Source organism: Ctenocephalides felis, unplaced genomic scaffold (assembly GCF_003426905.1).
Source record: "Ctenocephalides felis isolate EL2017-DRISC unplaced genomic scaffold, ASM342690v1 CF-g0.4_SCAFFOLD_01886, whole genome shotgun sequence".
NCBI classification, from domain to species: domain Eukaryota; kingdom Metazoa; phylum Arthropoda; class Insecta; order Siphonaptera; family Pulicidae; genus Ctenocephalides; species Ctenocephalides felis.
In genome coordinates this window covers 111828217-111845945 of record NW_020538040.1, presented here as the reverse complement: position 1 = coordinate 111845945, position 17729 = coordinate 111828217, and the positions used below count along the sequence as shown (strand labels likewise).

Below are 17729 nucleotides of genomic sequence, written 5' to 3'. Positions count from 1 at the left end.
TTCTTCAATTATAATTCACAAAGGCAGACAATTTTTCGTGTGACAAATTTGGAAATTCAATGTTTTAGACGTGAATAAGCAAAAAATCATTCATTTATACATCCACATCTACAGGTATGACTTAAATTATTGGATAACCCTTGGCATTAAAATAAATTGAGCTATTGGAAATAAATTTGTTCTATTAATTGCAGTGTATAATTTTTAATATACAATTTTATTGAACTAATTTTAATATTTGTTAAAGGGATAATTAAAGTGTTAACTGTGGTAATTGAGAATCATAATTTTATTTGAAGCAGTTCTACATTTAACATCACTCATATTTGTGCAAATAGTAATTCGAAAAACAATAATTATTATTTTTAACTGAACGGTGTAAATATTAGTATAGGATAATAAAAAAATGTAGATGTGGGTACAGGACAATTATATATAAATTATGAAATATGAAATATGAAATTTCTAACATGTTATACATACATAATGCCGTAGATAAACTAGTGGTGCGCATGTCATCGTGCCTTAAGGCAAATTACTGAAACTTCCCGTACCGTAATTAAACATTCGAGGAATAAAAATAATCAATAATTGTTTTGAAGATTTTCAAATAGATTATATATTATAAATACATACTGTAAATTTATAAGTGCTTTTTAAATTGGGCGATGAGCGTATTTTATAAACAACTTATGCTTACTTTTACAAGGGTCCATTTTTTAAATTTGATTTTTTTGATAATGTAGAAATTTTTTCAAAATTTTGAATTTTTTTCGAAGTTTAAAATTCTTCGAAATTTAAAAAAAAAACGTTTTTTTAATATTATGAGAATTTAGAAATTTTTGAAAATATTCGATTTTTTTATTTCTGAAATATTTTCAAATTTTTGTAAGAAATCATTTTTTTAAGTTTTTCATTAAAAAACATTCGATTCGTATTAATAAGAAGATGTGCTGATTAGTTTTTGGCGAAGACAGGTCTAGCCGTTCCAAAGATACGGGGCAAAAAGTGCCAAAAATGGTAACTCAGTTTTTAAGAGAACGGAGCGTCCGATTTTAATAATTCAAAAAACATTTTACTTGTATTGACAAGATAAATAATTGATTATCTTTTTGGAAAGCAGATCTAGCGGTTATAGACTCTCAATAAAAATAAATTAAAAAATTGCCATTTGGCGGCGAAAAGACTTTATTAGACATATGTACATCAAATTATCAGATATTTTATAGAGATTTTAATAATGTGTACCAATTTGGTGTAAACTTTTTTAGGTTCCGTACCAAAATTTTTAATTTTAAAACTCACGTATGTGGTTGAAACAAATGTCCTCGACATTTTCGACGGTATGGAATAACCGATTTAACTAGCTGTAAATGGAATTCTGTCTTAAGGCAATTAAGGCATCGTACCTTAAGGCAAATTGCTGAAACTTCCCGTACCAATTTTTTTTTCAAAGCAATCGTACTGCTTGAACTGCGTAGAGACAAAATATCGAAGCGCGTAAGCGCCGCGCCGCCGTCTAAGGAATAACCATTGGTACGGAACCCATATAAATGTGAAAAAAAAATTATACTTATTGTTAAAATCTCTATAAAAAATCTGATAATTTGATGTGCATATGTCTAATGATCATTTTTGACCGCCAAATGGCTTTTTTTTTACTTTTTTCATTAGATCTCCGAAACAGATAGACCTGTCTTCATGAAAATTTGATCAATTCTTCATATTGTCAATACAAGTAAAATGTTTTTTGAATTATTAAAATCGGACGCTCTGTTATCTTAAAAACCGAGTTACCATTTTTGGCACTTTTTGCTCCGTATCTTCGAAATGGCTGGACCTGCCTTTGCCAAAAACTAATCAGCACGTCTCCTTATCAATACGAATCGAATGTTTTTTGAATTATTCAAATCGCTTTATCCGTGTTCCCGAAATCGTCGACGAAAATTTGTATCCGCACACACATATATACACGCACACACACACACACATTCACACACACACACACACATACATCCATTTTTTCTAAGGTATGCCAAAATGTTCAGAAACCTTTGAAACGTAAAGATATATAAAAATTTTCATTTTCGATTTTTTTGCGATTACTATAACTTGTCAAGCCGTTTCAAAGTTACGGGGCAAAAAGTGCCACGGTAGGGGGAAATCCCCGAGTGACGTACACCTAAGGTTTTTTATAAATGAATAAAAAAATATTATACGAAATGTTATTAAATTATGACTTATTATATTAGATAACAAAAATTTTGTAAACGTACACGTAAGTTGTTTATAGAATACTCTCATCGCCCAATTTAAAAAGCACTCATTTTACAGTATGTATTTATAATAAAGAATCTATTTCAAAATCTTCCAAGCAATTTTTGATTATTTTCATTCCTCGAATGTTTAATTACGGCACTGGAAGTTCCAGCAATTTCGATATGTATTATCGCTTTTGAGCCTTGTATAGAATTTTATATTCTATTCAATTGAAGTGAAATTGATGTGACACCTTAATAATACCCAAGGGTAGACAACTTGTGCTTGTGTGCCAATCCACCTTATGTAACAATGATTTCATATATTAAAATATATGTTTCTGAATTGAAAATTTGAACAACTTTTTATCATTTTTATTTAGTCATATATAATAATAAATAATTATTAAGAAAAACAAAGTTAAATGCTTGTCTAACATTGGCACATATGATTTACAATTTAATTTCTTCTGCTCTTCATAATTTTTGTGAATTCGTATGCAATAGATTTCAAAACAGTGGTTTGCCATTTATCTTGAGATCACTACTTATAAATATTGTGGTGACAATATTCTAAAATACATAAGATATCGTTATATATATATATATATATATATATATATATGTATATATATATATTATATATATATATAAAGAATAAATTTAAATTTATAATATTATAATTAGTTTTATTTGTCTTTAATTTAGATATTTAAAAAATTCACCCATTGGACATTTATAGAATTTTTTATTGTCGAAAGCATCTCAATATTTAATAAATTTCAGTACCTACCAACACATTATCACTATTATAAAATGTTATTGTAGTTTTACTAATATGTTAATACTAATATAATCTAATCTTTAGTCTATAGTCTAATCTTTTACTTGCATTAATATAAAATGTAATTGACAGAAAATAATTTTTATTAGTAAACGATAAATTTTATAGTTCAATAACAACTTACTGATTATATACCTGATTGAAATCCGGGAACCACTCCATTTGCAATTCATCCCAAATGCATCCGTCGACTTCCGAAATAAGTTCATTAAGAAACAATGTAATTAATTTTGCTAGACCCAACACTAAAATATTATATATTCAATATTTTGTCTTTAACTTATTTAAATCATTGATAATTTTTTTATTTACTTGCTCCATGTTTGATAATCTTCGGCACCTTGTAATTCACCGAGTTCAAAAATGATGGCATCGTGTACGAGAATATGTCAACTTGTACCAATGCTAGACAAAATTGAAGATTTTAAATTAAATTGGTGCCATTGTTAACAACTGTTTTTGTAGAAGGATGCCTAATAAAAATAACAAACGAAACTTTTAGGTCCTTGTAAATAAATAAAATTTATATATATTTTTTTTTTTTTAATTTTGATATAGAACAAACATTTTTGACAAGATTACATTTTGTCAGATGAGTAATTTAAAACAAAATTATTGAGCATATTTTAGATTTTAGATATTTGATTTTCATTTTTTCTTGAATTTCAAAATCTAGAAACATTTTCAGCCGTTTTATTTTCTTTGGCAAATACTACAAGGTAAAACAAGAAGTTTGATATAATTTTATGTCCAAATAAACAAAGTGTAAAGAGTACTTTTAACGTAATTGGATATATATATATATATATATATATATGTGTGTGTGTGTGTGTGTACTAATATAATTAATAAAATGTAAAACAAATTATTGATAAAAACACGATTCACAAATGTCAATTGAATACTAATTTCTAGAATTTGACGTCCGAAACATTATTTATCTAACCTGTTAAATTGAAAAAAACAATCATTTTAAAATTGGATGAAAAATAAACGATTAGATAAAAAAATGGTTATATAGATCTTATATAAATAGTAAAATCTAAAAAACTAAAATTTATGAAATCAGATTAATTGAATAAAATGAAAATGACATTTTTAATTGTATGGCGTCGAACTTCCCGTACTGTAACGAAATGATCGAAGAATATTAAAAGTTTTCAAATGGATGTTTATAAATACTGTAATATTTTTTAATATTTATAAGAACTATATAAACTGAATTACAGAGTTAAAATAATTTATCAAAAGTATATACGAGTTTCAAAACTTTAGCCAGAATTGAAATTAAAATCTGAAAAAAAATTGAATTGAAAAAAAAATTGAAATAAAAAAAACTTTATTCCAAAAATAATTGTTTTCCAAACACAAGCACAATATTTTTTGGATCATTCAAATCGGACACTTCGTTCTCAAACTTTCTGTTTATGTTTTGTTCACTTTTTGCTCCGTATCTTTGTAACGGCTGGACCTGCCTTTGCCAAATTCTAATCAGCATATCTCTCTATCAACAGAAATCGATTGTTTTTTTAATTTTTCAAATCGGTTTATCCATACGCCCGAAATCGTCGACAAAAAATTGTCTTCACACATACACACACTCACACATCCACTCTTGATGCCCGCGATTTAGTGCTCTACGGGACGATGAAGAAGAGATATTGAGGCGAAGTATTATTTCAGATACTGTTGTTGAAGTGCCGCTGACAACTGAAGCTGCTTAGAACGCCATAGACAGATTTGCGAGAGAGGTGCAAATTGACCTGCGTTCTATGGAAAGAGAAAGGGCGAATGAGACTTCTCCCATTTAAAAGATGAGCACAAAATGAAGTTAAAAATTATAACGTTCTAGATCCTTTCCCACGAAGTAATTCCTAACGGCGGTTTTGTGAGGACCAGAGGCAAGGGCAAAGCGGAGATTTCAGTCGGTATTATACCAGGGCGGTATTGAGTCTGACATACCCAGAAACAACATCGGCCAGGGATGCATAAAAGCATTTCCTTCGCTATACAAAAAAAAAACACATCCACTCTTTCTGAGGTATGCCAAAATGTTTAGATAACTCTGAAACGTGAAGATATGCCTGAATTTTCATTTTCGATTTTCGGCCCATTACTATAACTTACCGCACAAGTAGTTAATAAACAGTAGTGCACATAAGGCTTGTTGTAACAGGGGTAAGTAGTAACAGGTATCAAAAGAATCTTAAACAATATTTAAAGATTTATTTGACTCGATTGGACCTGTAAGCCCCCCATGTTCTCCTGGCTACTGTTCCGCTGTCTGATGGAGTAAACAGAAGTGTGCATGTTCATCATTGTTGACATGTAATATTAAATTCTACTTTCACTAAATTTTGGTTTGCATTATTAATATCAATTAATTTCAAATTTTATTCGTTTCAAATTTATCAATATATTATAATGTGTAACAATTTTTGTGATTTTCAAATTATTTAAATAATTATTTTGATTAAGAAAAGAAAATCATATATAGAGTTAGATGAAACAAAATCTTGAGGCTAGTATACAAGATTTGTTCTAGCGCCCCCCCCCCAATAATTTAAACTGTTTGAACAGTTTATCAATAAAATTTTATAAACATTTACGTAAATTAAGTAAACTATTTTAATTGATTTTTAATAATTCTGGATTTAGTACATGAAAAATAGATATAATCCAAAAACGTATAAAATACATTGATTTTAATTTTATTTAGAAAATCGAGGCGTTTTGCGGATTGATCATAATCAAATATTTTTAAATTTTCAAGTATTTGTAATATATGTGTAATATAAATATTTGGCTGTTGAAACATTTTACTTATTTCTCAAGCGATTAATTCAAGTGAGCAAATCATGCCAAAAGAGTAAAAAAACTAGCTTTCATTTTTAAGTAGAACACTCTTATTTCATGTCAGATTTTTTAAATTTTATTTTAACATCATTGACATCGTAAGAGCCGATTATATTTATCCTTACTTTCCCATCAGATTCAGAGTATCAGATTGTAGTTTTCGAATTGAATTTTTATAGTATTTTAAAAGTATTGTCGAAAGATTAGTATAAGAAGCAAAAAAAAATTACATATTTTCTGAACTCTATTGAAAAAAAAAACTAATTACATTTGTATCTGCATTATTTCTGCATAGTTAATAGTTAAATTTAGAGTATGGACATCTTTAGGTATAAAAAAAGCCCAACGATTTTTGTTCCAAAGTAAATATTGATTCTATTTTTCATATTTGCTCCATTTCCATAACCCCAACAGCCACGCATGTCATCAACAATGAGAGCACATCTGAATAAATAAGAAACAACAATTTATCGGACTAAATAAGTTATTTTCTAAGTACTGACTCCCCATTTTCTATTTCAACTAAATCAGCTCGCAATTTTTCGTCAAAAATGCCCAATAATGAATTTAATCGTTCGCAGGTTTGCTCTTACGAGATTGAACACTAGATATTTTTTTTAGATTTTACGTTAACATCAAACAAAAAAGATATTGAATAAGTAGATTGAGCAATAAGCAAAACAATAAATCACTACTTTTCATAGTTATTAATCGGTTATTTGTTTCTACTGATATCACACTTCAAACTGAATATCCTTTTTGTGTCTCCGTATCCATAGTTATGTTTGATTGTTTATTATAATCTATTAAGTATTTTAGTATTTTTAGTATTAGTATTTTACATAGTTATTTATTTTATTTTTAAAAAAATATATATTATAAATTTAATTTCCAAATCTCGTTTTGGCGCCCCCTAAGGCCTGGCCCGCATTTTTCGCAAGCAATGCATTCAAAGAAGAACCGGCTCTGGGTGGAATGCATAGTTTATAAGGTATGGGCACATGTAAATTGGGTAGAGACACAATATTTTTTATTTTTACTATAATTGTGGTTTAGTTAATTGATGATAAGATTTTTTATAACAGGAAACACTATAAATTTTAGTTGTATTAATTATAATTTACATTGATTGATAAAAATTTTAATAAAAATAAGTAAAGAATGAAGTATCAAAATTTTTAATAGTGTTTTTGACGTGCCCCGGTAGATGTTACAACTAACCCTAGACATGTTGTAAAATATAATATAATGAACATCAGTTCATAAAGATTTTTACTTGATTTGGTAAAGAAATAGCTGCAGCATCTATTCATCTTTATTTCATGGAAATATAATTACTGAATCTCAAGGTATATCAATTAAAAGCTTATAGCACTCCTATAACATTTTGACGCTAAGCTAAATATAGCAATTTCAATTCTATCGGTCGAATTTAGAAATGTTAAATTTGGTTTATTTTTTTTAAATATACCTAGTACGCCGCTGCGTATTGCTACTAACTTCTGATTTATATTGTAAGATAATTATTGTTAGCAATCTCTGCTTAATGTTAATACTCATGTAAAACAGATTGCAGAGTAAACTAAATTAAAAAAAAATTAAAATGCTAACAATCAACTTTTTATCATTTATTGCTAGAAATTGCTTCTGTTGATCTTTACGAGAGTCTAATACCCGCGACTTTTATCTGCAACTAACTTGCCCACAAACTTAAGGATTTAGGTGAAATTAATTATGGAGACTTTTATGTATCTGTAAAAAATTTCATATTTTTAAAATTGGTTAATAATTTTTTGAAAAAAAAAGTGACTGATTTGATTTACAAAAACCACAAATTCAGTAGTTCGGGCAAAATAACCATCTCAAGATATATCAATTAAAAAAACTGTTACAACAAGCACCTAGCTTTTCTATAACTTTTTTCGAACAAACGAATCTCAAGATGCTAATGATATTTAAATTAAGTATTTTAAAAAAAACTTAGAATGCTCTTGGTGTTTGCAATATTATTTTACAAAGCAAATTAATTTTCTGATATTACAATATAATATAAATAATTTTAACACAGTTTAATATAATTGATTTCAAATATTTTATTCGTTTTGTTTTACTACATCAACTATTTCACAGGTAATTCTTTTTATTGCAATGATTACTTCCGCATTGATATTGCATCTTGTATTGACTTTTTGTAAGTTTTATTTTCTTCAGTAAATGTGTTTTTTGCGTAGAATAATTGGCAGATATCCTCTGAGTTTCGAAATTAACAAATAGCTGAAATGCTTTCGCACTTTTGCTATTCTGTATAGTCAAGGCAATAGACAGAACTCCAATCAAGGTTTTACCCGCACTGAATAAGTAATTATTATAAAAATAATGAATATTTTAACTATAGATGAAAGTTTTTAAAATGAAATAATTTATAAATAGAAAATCAAACTAAATTTAATTTGATTACAACTGCGGTTCAAAAAATACAAATAAAACCTTAAAATTAAAAATCACAAATTCTGGTATACATTATCTTTTATATATATATATATATATATATATATATATACATATAGATTACTAAATTATATATTCAATTATTCAAGCAAATCTAGACTAACGTTGGAATCAGATATAAATCTCTGATCCCAACCATAATATGTGCTTCGATAAAACGAAATTTTAAAATAAGATCTTCGATTTTAAAATAAAGTCTTATATTATCATTAATAAATGAGCTTTAGAACTTTAATCAGAATTAAAATTAAAACCCAAATTATTTTCGATATAGAAAAAAAAATTCAAAAAAAATAATAAAAAAAGAATAGGATTATATTTTTCCAAAAGCAATTGCTTTGTCAACACAAGCAAAACGCTTTTTGAATCATTCAAATCGGAAGTATATTTATCTCAAAAACTGTCATTTTTTGCACAATTAGATTGGTAACTCCAAAACGGCTGGACCTGCCTTTGCTAAACGACACTTCTCCCAATCATTACAAATTTAATGTTTTTTAAATTATTTAAATCAGAAAATCCGTTCTTTCAAAACTTCGATTTCTATTTTCTGCACTTTTTGCTCCGTATCTCCGTAACGGCTGGATCTGCCTTTGCCAAAAACTAATCAGCACATCCACCTATCAATATGAATCAAATATTATTTGAACCATTTAAATCGGCTGATCGTGCCCGAAAACGTGAACGAAATAATGCGGACACACAAAACACACACATGCCTTTTTTTTAAGGTATACCAAAATGTTCAGAAATCTTCAAAACGTGAAGATATACAAAAATTTTCATATTCGATTTTCGGCCCATTACTATAACGGGAAGTTAATAATTATCATTTGCATCTTTGTCAATCCGATAAATACATCTAAATAAACTACAGTTTTAGTGTTTATTATGAATTTAATAATTAGTGTATTTTTGTTCTTACAAATTTAAATGTTCAGCTTTTTTGACTTCTAATTTTCCTCTTAATTGTCTTATTTTTGTATTCTGTTATATTTATAATCCATTTCCAACTATTTGCATTCTATTATATTTATAATCCATTTTTCTTTGAAAAAATAACAGTTTAGAAACATGAGTAAATATAACTAAATTATTGTATATTTGTAAATGTGAATAATTGTTTCATGTATGGTACAACTTATTATTCATTTTCAGAAATACTACTGTTAATCAAGTCTTTCTAAAGTAAAACATCGTTAAGCGCGACTCAGCAAAATTGTATTGTGAAAACCTAACCATTTTTATTGCAACAAATAACACATATCAAACAAACAACGACCTGACTATATTCTTTGACTATTTGTCATCTAGTGCTTTTCACCCCATAGACGGGGTAAAATGAGACGGCCAGGTGGCTATTTTTAATTTTATATGGATCTTACAAAATAATAAGTACATTATTCAACCAATTCAGTATATAAAATTTCTGGTTATATTTTTAGAGAATAACAACTAAAACTAATAAACTAAATAAGGTTTACTTAAAAATTATATTAAAATCTCTTAAATTGAATAATAGTGCTCACAACCACTTAAAAAAAACTAATATCAAAAAAAAGGACTTTCGTTATGGATTTTTAAACATTGTCGTTTATCTCCCGAAAGCAATGCAGTAAGAATCAAGATGATGCTTGCTTATTTGTCTTTTTACCTCTACTTTCAAATATTGTTATTAAAAAATTCTTAACCTTACTTGTTTTTGAGATATTCGAGGTGAACCATATTACCTGAGGACCTTTAAGCCCTTCTCCACCATTTATATATGTATAAAAAAATAAATAAATAATTAAAAGTATGATAATTCACATCATTACTAGAAGTAGATCTAAACCTTTTCGCATTTATCTGACAAAAAATTCTGACACCAGCTTGGTGCCTATATTCCAGATGCATAATATAACCATAGACCTGCGAATAATGATGCAATTTAGGTATACCGTTCGTGTCTTTCGTCTAGTCTGGACGCGCTCCATTGGCCGCGAAATTGAAAATTCACCCGTCCATGACCAGAAGAATAACGAAGAAAAGTGAATCCCCGTCAAGAGAGTTTGATTTCGATATTGTCGTCATAGATTAACTATCTTTAATCAATTCGCAATATCGATCTCACTTTTTAATGCCTCACTAACTAAGTCCGGAACTATTGCATTAGCTCGGATGACGGATGGTTATACAAACAGCGGATCTCGACATCGGAGAATTAACGAGAGCAAGTGCAATTAGATTTGAGATAAACAGCTTGAGGTTTTAAGTTTACTGTTTAAAACTTATTAAAGTGTATAGCTCACTCTGATATTCAAACAATTTACATCTATATTATTTTTCACAAAGTCTGTGAGAAAAGTCAATGTACCAATTTAAAATTGAATACATGATTATTTGGTCAAAACGTTGTTGAAATTGAAAATATCTGAAAGTCGACTCTCATTTTGAATTTGCATTGATATAGACAAAATTGAAAAAGTTAATAATTTAAAGTATATATATATACACATAAATATATGTAAGTTCTTTGAGAGCAATACAACAAATAAAGAAAAAGCAAGGTTTTATAAAATAATAACGTTTTGACATACAATTTGATGTCATCATAAGTGGATATTGAACTTGGTATTTTACAACTAAAAATGTTTACACATCACAGAATTTTGCACTAACATTGGTACTAGTCAATAATCATTAATTTTTTGCAAAAGTCAATATTTTTATATTGCATGTCGAAACGTTTGAAATTAAAGATTATTTTATAATTCTTTGTTTTTTCTTTTTTTAATGTATTGCCCTCAAAGAACTTACTCATATATATATATATATATATATATATATATATATATATATATATATTGAAAGTGTTTAAATTTGATGTTGAAATGTATGATTAATTTCTTGGAGGGCGTAACATCAAGTAATTAATATAAATAAATAAAGATTTTTTAAAACATCTTTATTTTTCCATACGTTTCGACGTAAAATTCTACGTCATCGTCAGTGGTTCTACAATTTTGAAAAAAAACAGAAAGTAACGTTAGAAACTAAATATACATAAGCAAAAATAAAAAAAAAAGATTTAACTAAAGGGGCAGACTAATTATATCTAAACCTTAAAAATAAAATAATGCATAGAACATTACTTACTTGTAATACTTAGATTATCACTTACACATATTAATACAGCTTGTAAAAAATTAATAATTGGAAACAAGCACCAAATGTCAGTATTTTTTTTTTATAAAGAACAAAAAATAATTAATAAATAGAATATTATTCGTAAGCACTCGTGTATCCAAGGCAAAGCCAAACAATAATAATTTTTTTTATAAAAATCCGAGATGCGGAGTCAAAATTTTGAAAAAGAAAAAACACATGTGGTCGTAACTGACCATCAGTATGACGCGCTTGCAGGTGTGCGTGATAGTGTTGTGCAAACCGTGGTGTTAGGTATTCAATATAAATTGGGAAACATCATTTAGAACATATTGGTAATTTTCGCAGATGAAGCTGGTATCTGATCGTTTGTTTAAACAATTTTTGTTCAAAAAATATAGGCCGATTCTGAAAAGCGTCTTTGTGAGACTTTTGACTCATGATGAAGAACCTTTGCGTCATAAAAACTGAACGTATGGTTATTTAGTTTTAAATGATCTGTGATCATTGTTTGCCCTTGATTTTTGTTTTTTGAGTTATTATCGTGTTGTTTTAAACGTTTGATAAGGTTTTGTCCTGTTTCTCCAATATATGTGGAATCACAGTCATTGCAAGATATTATATAGACCACATTGGATACTCGTTCTAGCGGCTTCAAATTTGAGAAGAGGGAATTGAGCGTTAAATCGATGTTTCATACTAAACGGAGATTTGCGTTATAAAAAAGTTTTTTCCACTTCGAATAAAGTTCCTTGATGTAAGACAGGCAAATGGTACCTTCATAATTATTATCTTTTGTGGAAATTAAACTCAGGTTGGGGTTAATTGGGGGGGATATTTGGGGTCAGATGTGGGGGATAGGAATTTTGTGTGAGGATTTTCAAAACTAAATCTAAGTTTGAGATCCAAAATTGTTTGTCAGAAAGGAGGATAGCATGTTCTACTAGATTAATGATAATACCTATTTTTATACTAGAGAGGTGGTAGGAGTGAAAATTTAAAAAATACCTACCTGACCAAGTAGGTTTTTTGTACCAGTTAGTGAGAATGTCTGTAAATTGTGTTTTTAATGATTTTGACATCTAAGAAGCTGATAGAGTTATTTTGTTCTTTTTCGAAAGTGTACTGAATATGTTTCTTAAAAGAATTGATTGAGTGGAGTAATAAGTCAAAATTTTGAGGAGGTATACAAGTAATAATGTCATTAACATATCTGTAATAAAAAAAGCTGCCTATGCTGATGGAATTAAAGACTCTGGTTACACACACACACACACACACACATATATATATATATATATATATATATATACCAGATGACTCGACAGACGTTGTCCTGTACCCACATCTGCATTTTTTTAATATCCTATACTAATATTTACACCGTTCAGTTACAAATAATAATTATTGTTTTTCGAATTACTATTTACACAAATATGAGTGATGTTAAATGTAGAACTGCTTCAAATAAAATTATGATTCTCAATTCCCACAGTTAACACTTTAATTATCCCTTTAACAAATTTTAAAATATGTTCAATAAAATTGTATTAAAAATTATACACTGCAATTATTAGAACAAATTTATTTTCAATAGCTCAATTTATTTTAATGCCAAGGCTTATCCAATAATTTTAGTCATACCTGTAGATGTGGATGTATAAATGAATGATTTTTTTGTTTATTAACGACTAAAACATTGATTTTACAAATTTATCACACGAAAAATCGTCTGCCTTTGTGATTTATAGCATAAGATATACGTATTGGAAATTGTAGTCTATTAAAAGGTATAACATATTTAGAAAGAATTAATATATAGCATTTGCAGTATAGGTACAATATCACCTTGAATTTTTCTACCGAAAAAGAATTGCTTCAAAAATATTGCCTATAATTTTTATAATTTCGTACCATATTTTAACTGGCTTTTAGTAATTTTAATATCTAAATTACATTTTTCTCACGAATAATTCAATATACATTATTACTTAAGTTCATATTTGAAATGAATTAATTTGTCAAATCCTGTTCACATGTGCTCTATTCAACCTACGATAAACAAAATTATTGCAGTAAATAGAGAGGAAAAAAGCGTGTGCTCTGCGAATTTTTTTACTATGCTCCAATTTGCTTGACATTTTGGAAATAGGCTAATCTTATTCTTAAGTTCAGAAGTGAAAGCAACTTTGCACTCCTTCACCACCCCCGCCATTAATTGGATTATAACTTCTTTTAATTCTGATTTTATCAGAACTTATATATACTATTTTAAAGGTAATTAAATAAAAGGTTGAAGGGTTTGAAAGACACTTTGGTTTACAGCCGCGCACTCTTCAAACAATTATAACTCTATCAATATTTGTGTAACAAAACAATATTAAAAACAATAATTAGTCAGAAAAAACTCAAGGAATTTCAGAGATATAATAATAAGAAATTGGTTGTTTTTTTAATGGATTTTTTTCATAAAATCATGAGTTTTTTGAAAATCGTTTGTACTAAAGTTATAGTATTTTCTAGAATCCATCAAGATCTCTTAAACCAAGTTAATTCTAGGTGGAATACGATTATTTTTAATTTTGGTGGAAATGGCACTCATAAACTATTTGATTCAAATGAAGAAAAAATTGTATGCGTCTTTTATTTGCATAATCGCTCATTAATTTTACATGCAGAAATACTCATTTTAAAGCTTATTTTGAGGACTATAAAACCCCATTTTCATATCTAGCTTAATATTGTTCCTAGTACACTATAAAACAGTAATTTATATAATACTGATATATAATATTATAAACATTAATTTATATAATTTTGGTCATTTCATTATTTTTATTAAAATGTATATTTCTGAAGATATTAGCAAACAACGCATTTAATTTTTCTTTAACGTTTAGTTAAAAAATAACAATCTGTCAAATTGAATTTTAATATAGGGTATGAAATTACATTGAATTGACATTTCACAATCGTGAGACGCATGCGCAGAACTGCTGACTGTATTGTATTATATCATTTTAATTTTTAGGGCTCGCCCGTAGGTAAGCGGTTAAGAGCGACGGGACTTGTTTCAGAGGTCCCGAGTTCGATACTCACTTCGAGCAGCCCGTTGTCAGGCAACATTGACAACGATTTTCACTTGGAAATATAGATAGCAATATGTTTCCAAGTGAAAATAGCCCGGCATTGTTGCACCATATTTGCCCTATTACAGAGATTGTAATAAAAATTATTCATACAGAGATGTGACAACTGTTTGGGTTGCCATCTGTAATAAAACAAACGTAGTTTGTAAGATATTCATCACAACAGCTCATAGAACCCATAAGTTCTGATTGCTGTTCAAATAAAATTATAAAAAAAAAAAAAAAAAAAAAAAAAAATTGGCACATCTCAGCTGCTTTTCGGCAATAATAATGTAGACATTACATTTTCCTTATTTATAATAATGAATTTATTATATTTTAATATTGCCTTAGCCTACAAGTGAATAGAAATGTTTGGCAAATGACGGTCTTATTTTGTTTTTAATGTCAAACTAAGCTTCAGATATTTTCAAGATCAAACAATGATAAGCGGTTTTTTGTAATTTTTTCAATTTATTTCTACAATCTAACTCAGTGGCGTAACTTGACCCTCCGGGGCCCGTGGCAAAGTCTTTCGGTGGGGCCCCATCGTAGTACTCAATTTTTAATTTATCTAATTTTGTTTAATGAACGTTAATAGTCAATTACACGCTGTTTTACTACTGGCTAAAACAATTTTATCACAATTAGCAAACGAACTTCAACTAATTTATATTTTATGGCTTTAAATCATGAAATCATACAAAAGGTAGAAAAGTAAAGTATTAATTTAAAGGTATAATGATAATTTAGTTGTAATTATATAAAATTAACAAAAAATACATAAATCTTAATTTTGCTTGAAAATCAAACATAAAATATTGGTGAATATTTTCAACGTTAGAATGAATGGAAAATAAAATAAAACGTATTTTTTAATAAAAATTTAAAACAAATACCACTTTAATTGTAGCATTTTAAAATTTGTTTATTCTGAATTTCTGATATGTCTTTTTTATCTAAACAAATTATAGAGCTTTATTAATTGATCAGTATCAATGCAAACTTCTATTGTAGCAAAATAAATTTGGAACATATTAATTCATCGGAAGAAACAAGATTCAATTTGTTTAATAATAATGTCCAATACTCGACACTTTGTACAAATATCACTTTGAACAAACTTTCAGTATCTTGAATATAAATTCCCAAAGTTTGTCAAAATAGGGTATTACCTTCCTGTGACGAGTTTTAAAATGAGATTGATTTTTCTACTACAGTAGTGGCGTCTAATTTTAAATTTCCAAATTCACGTCAATAATTTTCTAATTCTTAACAAATGTTTAAATATTTATAGCATTTGAAAGATCGGTGGTTTTAGATTATAGCGCTTTAGATGCTGCGTCGATAGTAAAATATTACAATGAAAAACCAATAATTAAATAATTGTAGTTTGCAAACTCTAGTAAGCTTAAATATTTTTAATGTTATTTCGTTATTAGATTCAAATCTCGATAAAATATTCCATCTTTTTATATCATGGCCAATATAATTAAAAATTCATAAACTGTTAAAAAACGCGAAAAAATATGAAGAAACTAGTGGATGTGTTCTAAAACGAATTAAAATCCTTTCGTTTAGAATGTGTTGAACCGATTATAATAAATAAAATTAAGAAAGAGTCGGAGTCCACGTGTCAGAAATATAATCTGTTTCTGAAAGTAAACTTTTAATTTTCAAAACCAAAAATAATGTTTGTATTTTCTGCGATAAAAAACCTAAGGTAGCTCTTTATTTACTAAAGGCTTTGATTGAATAACGAATAATAATGAATGATGTCATTGTATATACATATAACTCATGCACGTAGCCGTTAAATGATTAATATTAAATGACATAACTATAACAATAATGTATTCTTTGAATATTGAGCAGGAGCGTAGCTAACGCCGTATCAGCCGTATCAAAAATACGGGGCCCCGAGCCAGAGAGGCCCAACGAGCGTAAGCTGAAATTGATGAAAACTTTAAAGCAAAACAATGATTTATAAAAAATTAAATAATTTGGACGTAGTTAGCATCTCATTTTGTTATCAACCTTGAGAGGTATTCAACTTCAACTTGTAAGCTAATTGTAATGCTTTACGATGATATTCAATATTATAATTTAAAAAAAATACGTAAACGCTTTAGGACATAAATTTCTACCAGACCGGTCACTATTGTTCCTAGAGACAGAAACTTTAAAAAATCTAAAGATCAATTCAATTTTTCGAAAAAAGCTAAGGGGAGAATATTTTTATCAGAAACCATTTATGAAAAATTCAGAAAATTATAGATTCTTCTATTTTTATATTTTGTGATAAAAATTGCTTCTTAAGGGGGCCCCCAAACAAATTTTGATACGAGGAACTGCGAAGGCACGCTACGCCACTGATATTCGGCTATTCGATATTCGGCCGAATGTAAGTTAAGCTTGGTTGAATAATTAACTTCGATTTTGAACCTAAAACATATAAAATATAAATTTCAAGAGAAATAAAATTTATGTACTATTTAAAAATGTATTTCCGAGTCCGCGGTTTCCTGGGCCGGGGCCCCCTTAGGTCGGGGGCCCGTGGCATTTTGCCACCCACGCCACCCTATAGTTACGCCACTGATCTAACTGTATTTCTATGAATCTAAAAATTCTAGAAAATTTTCCAAACAAACTTCAGGAAGATTCATGATAATCCGAATTATAGTTTAGGAGGATTAACCATTCATACATAGTTACAGGAAAATTTTATATATATATATATATATATATATATATATATATATATATATTGTTTGATTCTGAATTTGATGTTGACATATGTATTAACAAAGTCTAATAATCGGGCATAACATCAATAAAAAACATGATTTTTTTTGTGAAAATGTTGTGTAATTACAAGTTTAATGTTTATAATACATAGTGTAGTGCATTACCATATCTTGATACCATGGATTATTAAAATTTTACAATTTAACACTAAAATTAAATAATTTTTCTACTGAATGAAGA

The 17729-nt window shown here is 28.0% G+C and overlaps 1 protein-coding gene across 1 annotated transcript in view; it reads left to right on the top strand.

Moving 5' to 3' along the window:
- The first annotated feature begins 6901 nt into the window (after positions 1-6901).
- LOC113375712 overlaps positions 6902-17729 on the top strand; it is a 39063-nt gene continuing 28235 nt past the window's right edge. The window contains exon 1 of the mRNA XM_026615656.1: positions 6902-6949. Within this exon, the coding sequence (XP_026471441.1) occupies positions 6902-6949 (48 nt within the window). The remainder of the gene's footprint in view (positions 6950-17729) is intronic.